The sequence below is a fragment of the Zootoca vivipara genome, chromosome 10, assembly GCF_963506605.1.
Source record: "Zootoca vivipara chromosome 10, rZooViv1.1, whole genome shotgun sequence".
Lineage (NCBI taxonomy): Eukaryota > Metazoa > Chordata > Lepidosauria > Squamata > Lacertidae > Zootoca > Zootoca vivipara.
In genome coordinates, this window is record NC_083285.1 from 8806822 (window position 1) to 8827476 (window position 20655).

General features: G+C 43.2%; 1 protein-coding gene across 5 annotated transcripts in view; it reads right to left on the reverse strand.

Moving 5' to 3' along the window:
* Positions 1-20655, reverse strand: part of CELSR1 (cadherin EGF LAG seven-pass G-type receptor 1) — a 172534-nt gene that overhangs the window by 53662 nt on the left and 98217 nt on the right. For all 5 annotated transcript variants that reach the window (XM_060279376.1, XM_060279378.1, XM_060279377.1 and 2 more), the window contains exons 6-10: positions 5071-5228; positions 4384-4547; positions 3349-3474; positions 790-956; positions 128-313 (exon numbers count right to left, since the gene is read on the reverse strand). In XM_060279376.1, the coding sequence (XP_060135359.1) occupies positions 128-313; positions 790-956; positions 3349-3474; positions 4384-4547; positions 5071-5228 (801 nt within the window). The remainder of the gene's footprint in view (positions 1-127; positions 314-789; positions 957-3348; positions 3475-4383; positions 4548-5070; positions 5229-20655) is intronic.

Below are 20655 nucleotides of genomic sequence, written 5' to 3' on the forward strand. Positions count from 1 at the left end.
ACCCATTATAGATGTAAGGTAGCACAACTTGGCCTTGGTATAGTTCATAGTTATACCGTCATATTGTATTACTCACAGTTGCTCATTCTGGTCTCATGTTTATGCTGAAATACTGATGCCACCTCACCTGATACATCCCATAATCCAAGGATACAACAGCCAGGTACTTGATGTCTTTGCCATCTTTTGCACTCTTCAGTTCTATTAGCACATGATGCCACTCGCCATCACTGATTCGGGACTGAGTCATCCGCAAACTAGCCACCTGGTGCAGTCCATCGTAGACTTCAAATACCACATATTTGTTCAGTATCTGTTGAAAACATTAACTTTGGTTCATTGCTGGAAAAAACAGGTTCTATTTCAATCCCTTGCCATGTACTAGTAATGATACCTGCAGTCTGCATAGTTTGCACGTTCACCTGGGCTGTAAAGTCTGCAGCAAACCAAAGGCTGTGCATTCCAGACTATCCTATTATTTGTTTTTAAATATATATTGAATATATTTGTATCAATAACCGGCCTTCCATTTGAATGCAATCTGTTATTTTCTATCAGAAACATCTGTTTTTGGCAAATGGATTGATTCAGGGATCAGTGCTGTAGCATTTAATTTCTCCTACCTATTTGTTCTAGACTTATGAACATAGACTGCTATCTGGAGTAAACATACTAGGGAATAAGCCTCACTAGACACTGTTGGAGCTGCTTCTGAGCAAACCTGTATTGGACTGTGATTTATGACTAAGTATACATATTTAAGTTTGGTGCTGTGTTGAACCAATCTACCTGAATGTTGATCTTGGACGAGACCCCTGCATTTGCTTGCATCAACATGCCATTAACCTTGCGCGTTCTGAACATGAGACCAATGTACCATGGCACAGAAATAGTGATATCAAGATCACTCCAGATGATGATGCTTTCTCCGGTGAAACGTTGAGGGAAAGGCATTACTGCAACATTGGATAAAAAGAAAAGAAAGGCAGAATTTTCATTGAAAGTTTTGAAATGGAGTGGGGGACACAAACACACACCACATAATTATTTTTCATAACATTCTCAGTTGCACTGGCATAAATCAAAGCATGGCATTCCTAAGTGTGGCTGGCTGAGACTGTGCTCAGGACATCTCTTCCATGAAAAGTGGAATGTGGATAGACTTGCTAGTGGATATTTGCCTGGAAGCACACAAATACAGGTGGGCATTGTTGAGTAAATTAAGGGCAAGTTGCAGTACTCAAGTGGTTTGGCTCTGGCAAAGAATCAATGTCTACACTTTAACGATAGTGAACTAATGGTCTTCACATGTTGAATTATGGCTTCCAAGAAACCAGTGGTCTATTATGGGGTGTTAAATTATGGTTACCAGATTTTTCTCAATGAATCTGGGGACACTTTTTTTTTAAAGCTGAGTAGCAACAGGGAGTCAGTAGTGGGGTTGGTGAGGCAAAAGATCCTGGGCCCAAGCACACATGCATATTGTATAAAGGTGCAAAGCCCTTCTTTTGCACCCTGTGAAACATAAATGCGCAGTTTTTTAAAAAACTGGGCACTGGCTGCCCACCTGCAACTTCTGAGCCAACTCCCAATCAGTCAAAACAAAGGGGGAAGGGGGCAGGAGAGCTGTACTGCCGGACGTCCCCGGTTCCCTTTTGGCAGTGGCAGCGGCAGCGGCAGTCAGCAGCCCAGAGCCAGCCTGGTAGCGCAGTTGGCTCTGGCTGGCTTCAGGAGCTGCTCGCTGCTGTGGCGCCTGCTACTTTTCCTCACCGGAAGTCCCCATATGATGTGTTGCGCACAAGACACATCATATGGGGACTTCCAGTGAGGAAAAATGGCGGGGGCCACAGCAGCAAGCAGCTCCTGAAGCCAGCCAGAGCCAACTGTGCTACCAGGCTGACTCCGGGCTGCTGAACCTGCCACTCTCATGTTTCCTGGGGCCAGATTTGCAAATCCGGGGACTGTCCCTGGCAACCGGGGACGTCTGGTAACCCTACTTTAAATGTATGTGCCATGATAGCCAACACTTCCCTCAGTTTGGAGAAACACACTGCATCAACTACCAGTGGAAATTAATATCAACTAAGAAAGAGCAGATATAGCAGACGCTTGTATGACAGTATATAGATTGCAACCCTTTCTGAGCAGCTGATCCGTATATCGTCCTTAAATCCACATACAGTAAATGTTTAAAAGCTTTCGCCAGTCTGAAGTAACAAACCCTACAGCAAGCTTGCCACAGAATAGATGCTTGTTCACTGCATAACAGGCATGCTGAGCTCAACTATATGTGTAAAAAAAGGCATCATTTCTAATATCAGCTTTATAAACACAAAGTAACTAAACCCAGCTTGAATTTTATGGTTCAGATTTTCAACAGCAGTATGGGCATGTCAAGCTCGACTCTCTAGGCTGTAGTAGACATGCCATCTTATGTATCAAGGCCTACCAGATGGTTAATAAACTTCATTTTCATGGCCCCAGGTGAGCCGCAAAAAGAGTTTTTTTAATAAAAGACCTGGTAGACTAAAACACATGGTTGGTGTGTCATGAACATCCCAGGGCCTATAAATATATGTGGTTATCCAAAGTATTTGGCATTCAGCAGCCACCCCCCCCCCCACTTCCAATGTTTGCTTCACTTTGGTCATAAATTGCTAAGAGTTCCCTTTTATTGACATTACTTATTTCCCCTTATGCATATTTCTCCCCACAGATACGTTACGGGAAATAAGTAATTGATCTGGGGCCTCCTGACAATAAAATAAATCTAATGTTTTTCTAAGGAGATGATTGTTTTGGGTTTTTTTGGCAGGAAAATCGGTTTACACAGGAGTACAGAGCTATGTCTCTGCTCCAAGTGCATTTTATGGGAACGTAACGCGAAAGGGGACTAATAACCTGCTACTTAACATGAGTCAAATAGGTTCTGACTCAAATCTTGATTAGATATTAACACACCATCAAAATGTATTTTTGAGTTCATTAGTTTTACAGGAGGAAACCTGTGGTTTAATGGTTTGTTTTTTTAAAAAAAATTATTGCAACAAAGCTCTAGATCTTTTTTTCTAAGTTTGAAAAAAAAAGGTGTGGTTGTACAGAGTTTTGCTTATACTAGGACAATATAACAGAACCACACACACTATCCACCCTATTTTATGCATTTGTGGACTCTCCTTCCTCGGAGGTTTTTGAGCAGAGTTTGGCTGGCCACCTGTCATGGATGCTATGATTCTACGAAAGCACCTAATGGGCTGAGGGCCCAGAAGCTGCCCAGTAGCAATTCATATTTGTTCATATATTATGGGATGTTTTACTTGTTAAAGGGAAAATGGACGAATTGCTCACCTTGCTCACAGTTCTTCCCTCCATACTGCAGGGGACATTCACAGGTGTAGGTATTCCATTTGTTCACACAGGTGCCTCCATTCTGACACCAGTTGGTGGTGCAGTAATTCTTCTGAGCTAAACAGCCTGGCATTCCAAAAGAATCGGTTTAGCCCTCCACTTGTTTAGCATTCTACCGACCCCCCATGCTAACAACAAACTACGATTAATCTCATTCTTAGCTTTCTGAATGGCTGCAACTATACTGTACACAGTAATCCCGGGGGGGGGGGGGCACTGCTGCTATGAGTTATGCAGATACTGTGCAGCTTCTTTACCTCTAACTGTAGCACTGCTGGACAATTTTGAAACTTGTGGGGAGTTTTTTAAAAAGCAGTTTATTTGCGCAGAAAGCAAACTGCCGCTGGAAGCTCTGCAGCTTGCACACAAGCCCTTGCGGGCACCCAAAAGTTTGTCTGGATTGTGACTCTTGGAAGTTAAGGAACTCAAAGATGCAATATCACCATCAGCAAGTGCATTAAATAATTCGGGACGTGACATGACCTCCCTTTCTCTTCAGTGCAGGGGGTCTACACAGGATACAGACTCTTCCTTCTCAGATTACTGAAACTGTATTGCAACAAAGGTCACCTTTGAAATCCAGGTCTTGTCACTTGTTACTCTGCAGGGTAAGTTGGGTATATTGTTGGGCTCCAGTTCCTGTCAGTCCCAGTCAGCATAGCCAACCATCAGGAATGAAGGAAGTTATTATCGTCCAACAAAAAATTGGGGGTGGGTGGGTACTGGTTCCATACGGGAAGAACATACTTAATATAATCAGTTCTGTTTTTCTAGGAAAAACGTGCCAGTACTCACCAGCAAGCAGAGGGAGAGGTCAGCACATGGGGGAGGGGAGGGGCCTGACCCCAAGGCTGGGCAGAGAGGGTGGGTTAGCTGCTTGACGCTCCCTTAGCCACCCACCTACTCGGATATTACTCCTCAATGAAACAAAACCACATTTGTTCTGTTTCCGTCCCTGCAATATCGAGTTTATACCTGCAAGAGTGCCATTGTTGGCTATAAAACTGGCCATGTCGATTGGCTTGCTGTCAATGGAGAGGTTCCTCATACATCCAACAAACTGTCTGTTGTGCACAGGAAAATCTTCAGGCAAGTTTGGAACTCCTCCAAGGAGCAAAGGGCCAGTTAGATCCAAAGACCTTAAGAAATCAGAAATCCAAAGACGTTTAGAAATCAGGTATCAGAAAATCCCCCCCACAATGGCTTTTGAGTGGTGGGCAGGGTCCACCCGCCTGTCAATCGCACAATATTGAATTTGGCTTGCAAGGCTGCAGGGCTACATTCTGTCCCCCCACCCGAGTATTTTCTTTTAGATTCTATTATTTTATTCCATACAGTGCTTTTTAAAAGGTAAAGGGACCCCTGACCAGTAGGTCCAGTCGTGACTGACTCTGTAATAAACCATGATGACAACAGTTGTCTGGCCAAAAGGAGAGACAGCATCTAAAATACTTATTCTCTCCAATCTCAAATTTACTTAGAAGAAAACATCTAGTGAGTTCAACACAAATAAAAACTCTTTCTAAACACAGTCACATTTGAAAGTCCACTCGCATATGACAGTGACCCATCTTAAGCACACCTAAGAGATAAGGAGAAGGTCTTTCAAGGTAAGTGGTTTATATCATTTGTGAACAATAACATTTTTTAAAAGTGTCTTACTTTTTGGAGCCTGTCTGCGTTCCCTGAGCAGCACACGAGTAGTTTCCAATAAAACTTCCGAAACGAACAGCGACTGTAGTATCGCAGTCATCCACTGTTACGACTGCCACCTTCTCCCCTGAAGGTCCATGAGGAATACCTAATCTTCCTATGTTGGGCTTCCGAACCAAACAGATAACAACAACAACAGTGAGAAAGGAACCGTCAGCAAACCTGCAAACATTTCATGCAAGGGGGGGGGAAGCTATTAATGCAATAATTTCCCAAATACTTTTGGGAAAGATAAAATGACCAGCATAAGCAATTAGATACTTTTCCCAAAACAGCTCTGCCAAACCAAAAATGTTTCAGCAGTTTTAAAAATGAAATCCCCCCCCCCATTGAATATAATTCATAGCTATCTCCTAGCCAACAGCTGGAATTATGCTTGGGAGAAGAGGAGGAAGATTTCCAATAAAATTCTTAATTACTGTCTCCTTGATTGTGGACAACATCCCAAACCAAAAAGCCCAACTGGGTCTACCAACAAGTTGTCTCTTGAGCTCACCAATGTTGCTGTAAAACTGCTATAATCAGCCCTACAGAGATGTTAAGAGGATTGCAGGTGGCAAGGAGGAGCAGTTAAACAGAAAGGAAGTATAATCTCAATGACTGGCTCACCAATCCCAAATTTGCTTGCATCCTTGGGAGATAATGCCACTGAGGCTCAAGGACATAACAGGAACTGCAGGAAATGTATTACTGCACCATTATTATAAATGTCCAGTAAATGATTGATAACAAGGAATCCCCACAACTGGCCAAGTTCCAGATTCTCCATGGAATGGAGAAACACAGGTTCCTGTACATGGAGCTACAGCAAAATATTTAAATCACATTCACCACGGGACTGAGAATGTTAGAAAAACCCTGTAACAGTTTTAGTAAAGCCTGGCTTCTACTCTCACTGCTTAGAATGCAAGAGAATTTTAAGTGCTATCATATCCACGTCTACCCAGAAGTAAACCCCAATATATTAGGTTATTCCTGCACTGCAGGGGGTTGGACTAAATGACCCTCAGGGTCTCTTCCAATTCTGCAATTCTATGATTCTGTAGTCAGTGGGACTCATTTCCTAGCAGGTGTGTTAGCGTTTCAGGATATTGTTCATAATCTCGCATGTAAAGTCCTGTTGCTGTTGAAGACACTGGAGTTACTCAAATTAACAGGCATTAGCTAATATTAACTTGAAATAATATTTACTGCTGCAATAATTAATGCATACAAAACAAAATAACTACTGCTTGAATTATAATCTAATTCATTTTAATCCTGACAAAAAGTAAACATATTCCACAGATAATCTATGTCATACATGATCTTGACAAAAGGCAAAAGACTAAAACTGTCATATTTAGGGATAAGCCACTCCAAAAGGATCACCACAGAATTTGTATTTTTCAAAAATTTCTCAAAAGCTGTTTCCTGATAGCAGACCATCCCAGTGTTTTCCATTTCCTCCTCACTGTGTTTACGGTGACCACAGCATTTGGCAGCTCTTCACACAAAGGGCTTGATATCTATCAGGTGACAGTAAGGCCTAGTTCTCACAAACAGAAGATGAGATCAATCTCTATGCCTGCGCAGTAACAAATCATACTGCAGGTGAGGGCCTCAACTGCTGGAAAGTTCTTCCACATAAAACAAAACAAGACTGCACATAGAAACTAGACGTCAAGAAGAAAACAATTCTTCCTGACATTTATGTGCAGTACAGGATATTACTGTGTGAACGTGTGGCAGGCTGGGCGGGCGACAGACAGTTCAATCATGTCAGCCTTGCATGCAGTACAGGCTATAAGCAGTTCTACATCCTCACCTGCAGTTTGTGACAACATTTTCCAAATTCAGCGAGTAGCAGATTCAGTAATGTGTGCAACATCAGCACCAAAAAGGCGAGGAATTTCATATGCCGTCTTAATATTTTCATACAAACACCAAGCTGGCATCAAAGTTCTACCGGGTATATAAAGGATGTTTTACCCTCACAGATGTTGGCATTTAGACATGAAACGGTAGTTATGTCTGTGATGCTCGAAATCTTAATGAAGAGTTTACCAGATTAGGAACACTTTGGAACAAACAGAATGAGGGTTTCTTTATATTCAGTTGAGCTGAAGGTGTACTTGCTAGCATAGGGTGGTGGCTGCAATCTTTCCTGGAAACAAGTGATGCGTTCTCTGGAAACCTGTTTAAGCCGCTGTAATATGTTGCATATGATGAGGTTCTTGAAGATAGTTCGAAAGTCAGTCCAAAACACAGCATCCAAGATTTTGAGTGTATAGCTTGCTACTAGAAACATACCATATTTTTCCGTCTATAAGACACCCCCATGTATAAGACACCCCCTAATTTTTGACATTTTGGGGGGGAACCTAGTCTTATACACGGAAAAATACAGTACTTCACTAGTTTGGCCAGATTTGCATTTCCTTCCAAGCACAGTTTGAGGTCCTTGTGTTAACGTTAAACCTCTTTCATAGCTTGGGACCTGGGTTCCCCAAGGGCTGCCATATTTCATATCAACCTATCTCAACAATAAGTCTAATTCCAGCACTGCTGCTATTGCTATCCATGTTTTATACCCCTAGCCCAGGGGCTCAGCAGTTCTACCTTCCATATTAGTTACAGATACCTGAGTCAGTGCCGTAGCTATGGGCAGGCGGAGGCTAGCTGGTTTTTTTTTTTTTTGCCCCAGATGAAGCCTCCAGAGGGGCATTATTGAGGCTCCCAGCCTGTGTGTGTATGCAAATGCATACATGGGTTGGGTGGGTGCCAAACTGGTCTTTGTCGCAGGTAAAATAAAGCCAGTTTTGCCTCTGCTTAAGCACAGGTTTTGATTATCTCACTGCTCTCTCCCTGCTAAAGTGGGGGCTGGTGTGCGTGGGGGGGAAAGCAGGTTCTGGAGACTGACATGAGCAGAAAGCTCCCTGGAGCTGAAGAGGAGAGAGAATGAACATCACCTCTTCTCCAGCATCAATGTTTCGCTGAACCACAGGATTTGTTTTGGCTCTTCTGACTGCACTGCGCGAAAACAAAGAGGTGTAATAAGCTTGCAGCTCCCAGCTGCAGCTCCCAGCTAGATAAACCTTGATCTGCTGTGCCTCTCTGCCTCCCATTTCAGCTTTGGTCTGGAACAGGAGGCAAAGGTTTCAGTTTTAGAGGGAGCCTTGAGTCCATTTTGCCCTGCAGAACCTGGTTTCCCCTTCACACACTAGTACGGTGGCAGAACGGGACTCTGCTCCCTGCTCCAGTTCTGAACTGTTGGGGACAACAGCTTGTTTTCTACTCCCATATCCAGCCTCAGCTCCATGAGCTGGAGAGTGCAGGACATTTCCCTCTCACATCATGCTTCATATCTGAGACATTATTGGTTGGCCAGTTGATCCCTGCCTGAGTGCAAAATATAGGGATACTCTAACTGGTGAATGAGTGGTTAAATTGCCTCTTTTTAAAAAAATACAGTCAAACCTTGGTTGTCGAACGTAATCTGTTCTGGAAGACCGTTTGTCTTCTGAAACGTTCGACAACCGAAAAACTGAAAGCGGAAGCCTCAATATAATAGGGAAACTCAAAATGGTAGCCACGTAGCACGTCCGGCTTCTGAAAATCGTTCGAAAACCGGAGCAGTTACTTCCAGGTTTTCAGTGTTCAGAAGCTGAGGTTTGACTGTAAATGGAAGCTGCAACTGGAAAAGGATCACCCCTACATTCCATGTATTTTAAAACGAGAGGCCAAAGATCTATAAAATACCCAGAGTTTTCAAAACATGCAAAGCACATGCAAATTACAAAATGAGTGGTATGAGCTTTGTACTGAGGGCACTTTAAATAAAAGGATGCTTCTATGCTTGCATGCCTTGGTCAGCAGTGGAGGTAAAGCATGTCAACTGTATAATTTTACACTCTTTCCCCATTTCAAAGAGCCTGGATCTGATGGCTTTCAAATTCTTTTGCTAAAAAGTGTTCACTCTCCCGGGCTGACCCTATTATGCCCCATGTTACCTGAAAGCCATCTTTCATTAGCTGGAAATTATGCCACAGCTTTGCATTCAGGGGTAAATGCTTAGCGTTGCACAGCCAAATTTACCAGCATGACTACTATTATTGTTAATGGAAGCTATTTAACAAAGTCTGTGCTTGTGGCATTGAAAACGTGCTTCTTGCTGCTTTCCTGCATACTGTTCATATGAAATTAAGTCTTCAAAGGCCACATACTGTTGATGTAAGAGAAGAAAGAGGTGGGCCGGAATAATAAAAAAGAGGCTTAATTACTAATAATTGCTTTGAGATGGCTCAATTTCTTTTCTTTTCTTTTTTGTTTCATTCTATTACTTAACAGCAGCAATAGTCAGGTGGCAGCCTGTGGGCAGCATCTGGAGGAAGCAGACAAGGGTCGTTTCAAATCAAATGGAATCAGTTCCAATCAGTTTCTGTGTGGCCAGAAGTCCTTCAGCTGCTGTGCTTACCCCACCCTCCTTTCCACATCCAGTGGCTCATTTGCGGGCTCACAAACACTCTTCTTCCATTAAATCCATATAAGAATATATTACCATATCTTACAATATTACTATGTTTTATCTCTGAATAACACAGGATGGTTGCTGTAGCTCTGTGTCTGCTGGGTCTGCAGAATGCCCGTTACTGGGAACCACTGGTTCTTCCGGCAGGCTTCCCCTGGGCCTCTGGTGTGATCCAGTAAGCTCTTCTTATGTTGAAGGGTTAAACTTGCAGAGGTCCCCAAACTAAGGCCCGGGGGCCGGATGCGGCCCAATCACCTTCTAAATCTGGCCCGCGGATGGTCCGGGAATCAGCATGTTTTTACATGAGTAGAATGTGTTCTTTTATTTAAAATGCATCTCTGGGTTATTTGTGGGGCCTGCCTGGTGTTTTTACATGAGTAGAATGTGTCCTTTTATTTAAAATGCATCTCTGGGTTATTTCTGGGGCATATGAATTCATTCATATATTTTTTCAAAATATAGTCTGGCCCCCCACAAGGTCTGAGGGACAGTGGACCGGCTCCCTGCTGAAAAAGTTTGCTGACCCCTGAAGGCACCCCTGCCCTTTGTAAGGATAACTTCCAACCAGCTTTAGTGAGGATTTCTTTGCTGTCCTTTTTAAGTCAGAAGTCTGTACATACTTACCTGTTAATAGGAATGGGGTAGAAATTTGCTCAGTTCATATTTTAATGCAAACCTGCCTAATTTGCACATGTGAACTAATATACTCCTCTGACGCTGTAAGCGAGAAACTGAGGTTTTGGTGGGGTGAGATGGCTTGGTTTGATGGGTGTTGGACATTGTGGAGGGCCACAGAGAACCATCTCATCCCCAATATTATCTAACGTCTACATCAGTGATGGCCAAACTTGGCCCTCCAGCTGTTTTGGGACTACAGTTCCTATCATCCCTGACCACTGGTCCTGTTAGCTAGGGATGATGGGAGTTGTAGTCCAAAAACAGCTGGAGGGCTAAGTTTGGCCATCACTGGTCTACATGAAACTGCTGTGAGTGTTCCTGAGGATATTTGGAGAGCAGTGTCACTGATATGCTGGTGACACTTAGCTGTAAGACTGCAACTGGTACCCAGATGCAGTTATGGACTGGATAAGAGCCAAAAGGCTGAAACTGGATCCTGACAAGATGGAGGACCTGTGGATGAGCAGTTCTCAGGTCTTGGAACTGGGTGAAATGCCAGTTCTGAACAGGATTGCTCTCTGCCAGAATGAACAGATGTGTTGTTTGGGAGTGCTCCTGAGTGTATTTTTGTCAGCTTGTTCTTGGCTCTCTCATCACATGGCAACACAGCCTTTAGGTAAAGGTAAAGGTAAAGGTACCCCTGACTGTTAGGTCCAGTCGCGGACGACTCTGGGGTTGCGGCACTCATCTTGCTTTACTGGCCGAGGGAGCCGGTGTACAGCTTCCGGGTCATGTGGCTAAGCCGCTTCTGGCAAACCAGAGCAACACACGGAAACACCGTTTACCTTCCCACTGGAGTGGTACCTATTTATCTACTTGCACTTTGACGTGCTTTCAAACTGCTAGGTTGGCAGGAGCTGGGACAGAGCAACGGGAGCTCACTCCGTCACGGGGATTCGAACTGCCAACCTTCTGATTGGCAAGCCCTAGGCTCTGTATTACTGTAGGATGCAGTTACTCAAAGCTGTGGCTGCCAAGAGGTGAGAGGACCATGAAAATGGGACCCAAATCACTTGTATGCCAAACTTTAGCATGTGGACCAGCTCTAAGAACGCCCCCTCCCCTGCGCACAAACAAATTATTATATTCCAGGGTCCTGGCTTTATTTAAAAGGAAAAAAATAAATCTGTATGCCCTGATAAACACAGACACTAATCTTATGTTGTTAACATTTTGCAAATGAGGATCTTTAAAATCCAGGAGATGTGGCCACTGTGTACACTGTATTATCCTTTAATCTCCAGATCTCATCTGTACGGTGTTTACCACAATGCCATCTGTATCATTCACAGATACTTAAGTGGCTATTTGATTGGATCAAGAATCTACTGTAAGTGAACTGAGTTTGTTAGTCAGACTGAAATCCATCAAACTGGCAATGCTTCTGTTTTCCATCTTGACTTGAAAACAGAAAAGGCAGGGAGTTTTCTTTTTATCTTGTTCAGGAAGTTTTCAATCACACGTGGGCATTTATAATCCTGTCTTTTCCACTTGGGACATTTACCTAAGTCATAAAATTCAGCCCTGTATTGGCTCACGAAGAGACTCACACAGCCAGTTTCCTTATGGTTGTAATATATGGCAAGGTGGTAACTGAAGAGCATATACAGATGTTTAGTGGCCTAACTAGACTTCTGCCTTTCTATCTGTTCAGTTCCACAGCAACTGTTGCTACAACAGCAGTTAATACACTCATAAGGATTGGGCAGTTAATCTTTATTTATTTAGCATTCATTCATTCATTCATTCATTACATTTCTAGGCGATCCATTCACTAAGTCCTCTGGATGGTTTACAAACTTATTAAAAATACAAAATACAATTGGGGCTAGGGGGAATAAAAGCAGTACCGTATATATAACTACGTAAAAATCAGCACAAAACAACAACAATTACCTCACCAGCATAAAATCAATATTAAAAACAGCAAAGGAAAAATAAATTTAAAAAGCACAAAAATATAGAAGTTATGGATTTAAAAGGCCTGGGAAAATAAAAATGTCTTCACCTAAATTAGCTAGAGATGTATGCCTCAGTCCTGCAAGGAAGACCTGCCTCCTACATATACAGCTAATATGGATACAGGCAACAACTGTTATGGGCACGTTCAAAATGTGCGCAACCGTGCATGTGTGCATCACGGTAACCCAGAAGTAGCCAGAAAAGGGGGCTCAATGGGGGCAGGGCCATAACGGGCTTATGCATGCTCCACTGACATGCGTGGGGGTCAGGAATATAACCCCTGTGGCAAAATGGTTGTTGTCTATACTCATTTGAGCCCCAATGAAGAAGCAGGGTGTGTTCTTGATGCATATGGGAATTGGCATCCTTATCCAGAGCAATCTACAATTCTCTGTTAAACTAGATGCTCATGACCAAATAATTAGTTTTTATTTAATCATAAATAAATATTTTAGCCTACAACATTTAAAAGAGTTAAAAACAAAACTTCAAAACAGTTAAGAGCAGATTAAAAACACATGGCTAAACACAGTAGAGTTTACATACACTAAAGACAATAATCTATGCCCTGCTTTATTATTATTATTATTATTATTATTATTATTATTATTATTATTATACCATCCTATGAGACGCAGGTGGCGCTGTGGGTTAAACCACAGAGCCTAGGGCTAGCTGATCAGAAGTTCGGCGGTTCGAATCCCTGCGACGGGGTGAGCTCCCGTTGCTCGGTCCCAGCTCCTGCCAACCTAGCAGTTTGAAAGCACCTCAAAGTGTAAGTAGATAAATAGGTACCACTCGGGGGGGGGGGAGGTAAACGGCGTTTCCATGTGCTGCTCTGGTTCGCCAGAAGTGGCTTTGTCATGCAGGCCACATGACCTGGAAGCTATATGCCGGCTCCCTCGGCCAATAACGCAATGTGAGTGTCGCAACCCCAGAGTCGGTCACGACTGGACCTAATGGTCAGGGGTCCCTTTACCTTTTACCATCCTATACCCGGAGGTCTCAGGGCAGTTCACATAAAAAGACTACAGTATATAAAATAAAAATAAAAGCAATAACCCAATATTACCCCACAAAAGAGCCACATTTTAAAAGGGTATGGGGATGTTGATCAGGTCAACCAAAGGCCTGGATATAAAGGAACGTTTTTGCCTGGTGCCTAAAAGTGTCTAATGAAGGCGCCAGGCGAACTTCCCTGGGGAGAGCATTCCACCAATGTCCTGACATGGGAGGAACACAGCCAAGGGAAAACTGGTGGTTTAAAACAACAGCAGAAGTGAAGCAGAGACAGTTATCGGTAATTGCTGTGGGATCAATTTAATGTAAAACAAGTGAACCTATTTCAATTTAAATGTAAGTCTAACGGCATCAAATCATGTCTACAGTAAAAGTAAAATTAAACCTTAGCTATCTATTTACAGTGGAACCTTGGGTTGCGGATGTAATCCGTGATGGAGGCACATCTGCAACCCGCAGCATTCGCAACCTGCAGCGCTGCGTCTGCGCACACGCATGGCGCAATTTGGTGCTTCTGCACATGTCCGAAGCGCGATTTAGTGCTTCTGTGCATGTGTGAGCAGCGAAACCCGGAAGTAACCCTTTCCGGGACTTTCGGGTTTGCTGTGGTCCATAACCTGAAAACGCATAACCTGAAGCGTCTGTAACCCGAGGTACCACTGTATTTACTTGTTTATTAAAAACACTTCTAATCTGTTCTTCATTGTAAGAGCTCATATCTTATGTCTACTGTACTGATTGAAGTCCAGAAGCTACTCAAATGCTTGGAAATCCTAATGGCTTTCCTAAGACAGCCAAGCAGGCAAGTATCTTCAGGCTGCACTAAAAAAAAAAGTACACAAAAACAAAGATATGAAAACACAGGGGAATGCCCTTGAAAATTAGATGAAACAAATGTCATATCTGGAACAAGCTGGCCTAGTCTTCCAAAGAAATGGCATAATATGACCGTTTTACTGATTACACTACTTACAAATGCACACATGCCTAGACACTCGGATATAATAAGCACATATAGTGTAAAATGAAGTTAGCAAGTTTGGCTGCAATTGTGCACACTATTAAGTTGCTTAATTCTCGTTGAGTTCAATGTGATTAAGCTGACTGTATCCATGACTACAGGTCCAGTTCAGATGAGCCAGAACAAGCCCCAGACTCATAAGGGTAGCTGTAGTTTAGGACAAACAAGAAGAAACACGATGGGGAAGAGTGCGAGAGCCTGAACTTTGCAGCATCTCACGGTTTAGTGTTATGTCTGAACAGGGATTTCTGATGCTATTTGTTCTTGTTGTCGCAGTTAAACCAAACCACCCTCTGTCAAGCACATATAACCGATAAAGACAAATAACGAGCAAAACTTTTTTAAAAAGTCACACATTTTTATAAGTCATGCCAAATTTTAGGGGCTCACTAATCAGTAGTAAATCATTCATTCACTGTTTTGAATGGTTAAAGGTTAAAGAAAACCTGTTTCCTACTGACTTTTGAAAAGCTAAATGAATATTTTCTTTTCATACAGTTGTGCAGCCAGATAGGGGAAAGAGCAGCAGAAGTAGTTGCGATTAAAAAGTATCATGTTCACAGTAGTCCATATTTTTCCCCTTGCAGCAATTAGTAGAAAACAGAGGAACCAGCAATGCAGTCTGCAGGAGAGTTGCTGGAAGCCGAGGGTGCACTTTTAGTTCAAACATGTTCAGTCTCATTAGGCAGATCGCCAGATTCAGAAAACCCTTTCATTAACCTACTGGTCTGAGCCCAAAAGACTAATGTATGAAACTGGGGGTAGGGGGGTTGGGGAGATTCGGATTCTCAAGCGAAACTTCACTGGTTCAGTGGTCAGAAATCTCATTAACTGCTTTGCAACGGACACGTTTTCAACTGAGCACACAGCTATCAGAGTCAAACCTGGGTGAAAAATTAAACAAACGGGAAACATACCGTATAAAGCCGCAGGAACTGAAAAGGGCAGATTTTCAACCTAAGGGGAAGAAGCCAGCGAACACCAGACAAGCTTTAATGCCTTTAAGTGTGGGTTTGTAGTCTGTGAGGATTGGAGGAGTCAATTAGAGGCAACTGAAAATTAGGAGGCATCAAGGCATGCATTCAGTAAGGTGCCCTACCTCAGCTTCGGGGTAGTGGGCAGAAGGGGAAAGAGTGTTAAGAATATTTGAAAGCAGACAGCCAAAAGAGCAGGGAACCCACCACATATTTCAACAGGTGGACACATTCCTGCTGATCACCAAAGGTATAAATGAATCCTGAGCACAAACACTTTCCTCCTTTGAAGTGTCTCATTGGCTCCCCTCCCCTTCCATGTTCATTAAAGAGACGGGGCTTTGTGCATGCTTGTTTTCGAGTATAAAGAATGCACACCCATAATGACACTTTCCACTGAACGAGCCAAGGGCTTCACAGACCTAGGAAAGCACTTCATCATTTCCTTTGACTAAGAAAACCTAGGGCTTCTGTTTTCCAGGTTCTTCTTTATTATTAGTTCAAAGGAAACACCCAAAATCCCGAATGATAAACTCTATAAAACTTTGTTTGTGTATGCAGAGCTGAAGATGCACCTCTTTGCCCTGAACTTTGACACTATATCTAGATCTATATGGGTCCACCCTATTCTTGGGACTGTAACTCGTTTTAATCTGTTTTTATTGCTGCATTTTAAATTAATAGAACTACAGAATCATAGAGCTGAAAAGGACCTCAAGGGCCATCTATTCCAATCCCTGCCATGCAAAAATCACAGCTAAAGAATTCCTGACACATGGCGACCCAGCCTCTGTCAAGGTCATGTGACATGGAAATGAAATAGCTGCTTGGGCAGACAGCCACTGAACTCACTGCCCGGCTTCAACGGACTCTCAAATCAGGTGGATCTTCCAAGTCTTCAGAGATGCTTCCTCCCTAATCTTTAAATGCTTCTCTCTCATTAGAGATCCCTACAGAGTCTCCAGGTACACTGTTGTTACAGCTAAACATTCAACACTAAGAAAGCACTATTTTTCAGTTCTCTTTTTCTTTGTCTTCCACAGACAGATGTGAAATTCTTTAAAAGGCTTCTGAGTTCCTGAAGCTTACAGTGTGATTAAATGCAGATAAGGGTGCACTTCAAAGTCCTTACAGCGAATTCCTAAGGTGCCAGCTGAATGACTATATGGAACAGTGTGCCATGCTAAATCCTTGCTCCTATTAAACAGATTATAGAAAAATGCCCATCATTACCATTTTAAAAAAATGTTTTGAATTAAAATAGAAAACTAATGTTGAAAGTCTGCAGCCAACGAATTGATTGACTTATTCACAGTGAAATTCACAGGTTCACACCTAAACCCTTTCTTATGTGCCCTTACTGCTCACTTAGGCTTGCCAGGTCACAATGCTAGAGCCATAGTACCGGTAGACTCTCCATCAACAGAATTCTCCTCCTAATCATCTCCTAAAGGTGCAGCCCTTCTGGCACGGAAAGCCCAAGAGTACTATACTAAAGAATCCTATTATCCTTTGGCTCATCTGCTCCTTCTTCACAGCCCTCCAAAGTTCTCTTACTTGTCCACTTCCTGTCCGTTTGCAGGACTTCCTGTCCTGTCCCTTCCTGTCCTCTGGTCCCACATGAAGTTTTGTTCAATTTCCTTTCATGCTTCCTTTTTTTAGCTCCTTCTCTCCACCATCAACTGTTTCAGCTGGTCCCTGCAGCGGCGGAGCTTCATGCTCCGCCACCAGGGGCGGTGAGCAGGCGCGCTGCCCCAGGGACGTGGCACACGTTCTGGGGGCGGGCCGTGCGCAGGGGCGAAGCATGTGTTTTGGGGCAGGGCGCGACGCGTGCAGAAGCAGGGTGCACGTTTTGGGGGCGGGTGGGCAGCCACGATGGCGCCCCTGGGATCACAGCCCACCCCCACCGCCCCTATCTTCCTACGCCCCTGGGTCCCTGCTTTCCTGGTCTCACTGGCTAGATAGCCTGTCCCTCAGCCAGTCTCCCAACCTCTACATACTGTATATAGATCATAGAGTCTTGCTAGAGCCTGAGCATAGTGAAGTGCAATTAGAGCCACCCATCTCAGTGGCCCTTCTTGCTTCTCCTCCCCGTTTCCTCTGGCCTTTCCCTCCCTCCCCCTCTTCTTTTCTCTGGTTTCGCTTTCCAACCTTCATTTTTCTATCTGCCACTTTCCTACTGGGCTCCCCATCCCTTCACTTCCCCACCTCCTTTCCCCTTTTTCCAGTCCTCAGAACTGGTTCACAAAGCATCTTTCATCATTAGGACCTATGAGAGGTTTCAATCCCAAGCAAACTGACCACTTTTTCTTCACCCTGTATTACAGCTGTACTATAAAATGCTGTACTACAAATACTGAATAAGTCTGACAGATTTATTCTCAATCAATCAATATACTTTATTCGACCGATAGTCAGAAACATTCAGATCAGGTCAGCCAATCAGTGTCAGAGGCTTCACCTCCATCAACACAGTACAATATAGATTACTATATGGTATCCATGACATACTGGAATCTATTGTGTGTGCTTGAACTGATAATTAGCAGACTAGTGCAGTGTTTCTCAACCTTTTTTGGGACATGGCACACTTGTTCCGTGAAAAAAATCACGAGGCACACCACCATTTAAAAAGTTAAAAAAATTAACTCTCTGCCGCCCTATATTATAATTATGACTGTAAGAAACACTTGCCAAATATTGCTTTCCGGCGGGTCAGCGTTGTGTATTGGCGGCCGCCAGGCTCGTTTGCACTGAGCTTTGGGAAAGAGGAGGAGAAATATTGCTTTCCGGCGGGTCAGTGTTTTTTTATTGGCGGCCGCCAGGCATGTGACAATGCAAATCGCTCTTCTCGTCGCCGCACGTCGCGGCACACCAGCCAGCGTCTCGCGGCACACTAGTGTGCCGCGGAACAGCGGTTGAGAAACGCTGGACTAGTGGGTAAAAAAGGAATGAGTGAAGAAAGACGATAACTGGATGTGTGTAATCTAGAGTCCTGTGGAGGAACTCAAAGTGTATGTTTTTAGAGGTGTGGCACAGATTGTGACTGCACCAACTGGTCTTTGCCCATGGAGGACATATGGGCATAGTGCCCTATGGGCATAGGGCTCAACCATGCAATCAGCATATCCAATTCTTCTAGCAGACAAATAATGTACTGTATTGGCCTGAATATATGCCTCAGCCCCCCCCCCCAAATTCCGACCGTGAAAAGTTAAAATGTGGTTTAAATTTGTGACCTTACAAAAATTGGCTTTTACGATATTGCTGCTGCAACAGACATACGTTAAAATGGAACCAAAAAATGCTTTATTGACGATTTGTGAGCTTGAGACTGATCATTTGCCATTTACGGATGTGAGTGCCTGCAGAATTGTAGCAACTGAGTAGCGATTTGCAATTTCAGTGATTGTATGGTAACTTTTGCAGGCTTGCAAGATCAAAGGCTTAAATAGGCTCAGAGTTACAATTCTACCAACCACAGCGATTGTCAGCCTGTAACCCAATTTTAAGGGAGTAGCTTATATTCGGGTATTGTCTGTTCTTCTCCCCCCCCCCTTGAATTGTAAAGGTGCAGCTTATTTGCGGGTGCGGCTTATATTCAGGCCAATACGGTAGTTGGCATCTACACACACAAGCCACTATGCAGATGTGCCAATGTGTGAAGTGGATTGAAAGGGGCTGATTAAGTCAGCCAGTACATTCACAATCTCCAGTGAGTAGACCTGGAACTTCTGAACTGGGCTTACAAAACAAACGGATAAGAATCCATGACTTAATACACATTGATACATGTCCGTATTTTCGCTTATAAAAAATGCCAGATCACGAGGCCATAAATTCCACTTATTAAAATGCCAGAGGCTGGGTGAAGGTCTGCATTAGACACAGGCTAACTGCAGAGCCATGCGGATGTTCTGGAGAAGAAGCAAATAAATAGTTTCAGTTTTTAGTACTATTTGTCAATGGCAAGTTGTGACTTTACACATGTCACACAATGATAGCAGATTATAGATAATGCCATGTTGATTTAGGTAGGACATTCAACTCTTGTTCAAATACACAGGCAGAAGAACTGACAATGAGAGGAGCTGTCCTTCCAAGAGCTCTGCAAGGTCATGCAATGATCATGACTGACAATGTAATTCAGTCCATGGTCCACAAGCAGGCCTGTAGGGATGTGATGCAGGAGCAGCCTTAAGGGAAGTGGGCAAACAAAGTAGAGTATATTTGTGCATGCAAAATTTCAATATTATGATGAGGAATTCAAAACACCAGTCTTGATTACAAAAAAGAAAGAAAACCTGTGTCGTGCTAACTTATGGCAATGAGTCCTGTGTGAATGGATGTTGCAGAGGTAAAAGAGCCCAGGTACCGCTCTCTTCTTTTATCTCCATCTCTTGTCTAGTTCAGGAAGAATTGATATCATGAATCAATACCATGAAGCATTATGGAAAGGGAAGGGAAGTCTCAACCACCACTGGCATATTTATCACTCCCACCCACCACTGACATATTGCAAAATATAAATTTATTAATGTTATTTTTATATAATTCCACTTTGTTTGAAAAAAAAATCCCCTCCCTTTACTAATTGCAAAGCCTTTGATCAGATCCTCAAAACTAATCTTACATAACACATTTGCTTCTATACTTAGTAAAGATAAGGCCTTGTTTCATAGTTCTTCTGGTGGGATTTTAAAAAATATACTTCAACTGAGAAAATGAATGCTCAGCTGAGAAATCTGTGGCCATTGATGTTAAAAACTAGGCAATGGAAAATTTATGTGGTCCCCACCCCCCATGCCCTAAGCACATGCTTAATGATTAATCCAGCCCCGCCTGAAGGATATAGGAGGGCCTCAGCTTCCTGGCCCTGAACACAGTGATGATTTCATCACCGTGTGCCAGGGAGAGAGAGTTTTCCTATCCCTAAATTCTCTGTATTGTACGGTAGTTGTGACAAGATGTCTGCATGTGCTATGCTTAAAAAATACTGTCATGTCACAGGCAAGGTCTGCAGCTTACAACACCAATAAATATTCATTCCATCAACTGTAGACTGGTGCAGATTTTCCGCAAGTATAAAGTATGTTTTGCTGATGCAGCAAACTGCATTCAAAACCCACCCTGAGCCAACTGTAAGGTTGACCAGCTAGCATATCATTAACACAGACAAAAAAACTTGGGGCGCTTGAGTGTGAGAGCAAATTAAACATGCAAGCCCCCTGCCAGACCAAATACATTGTGTACAATGAGCCAACAAATTTGTATCACTTGAGATGCGTTTGAGCTTTGTGTAACTGAACAGTTCACTCCAAATTCTTCTGCAAAGCAAAAGCCTTAGCCTTTCACAAAGCAGGGCCCCT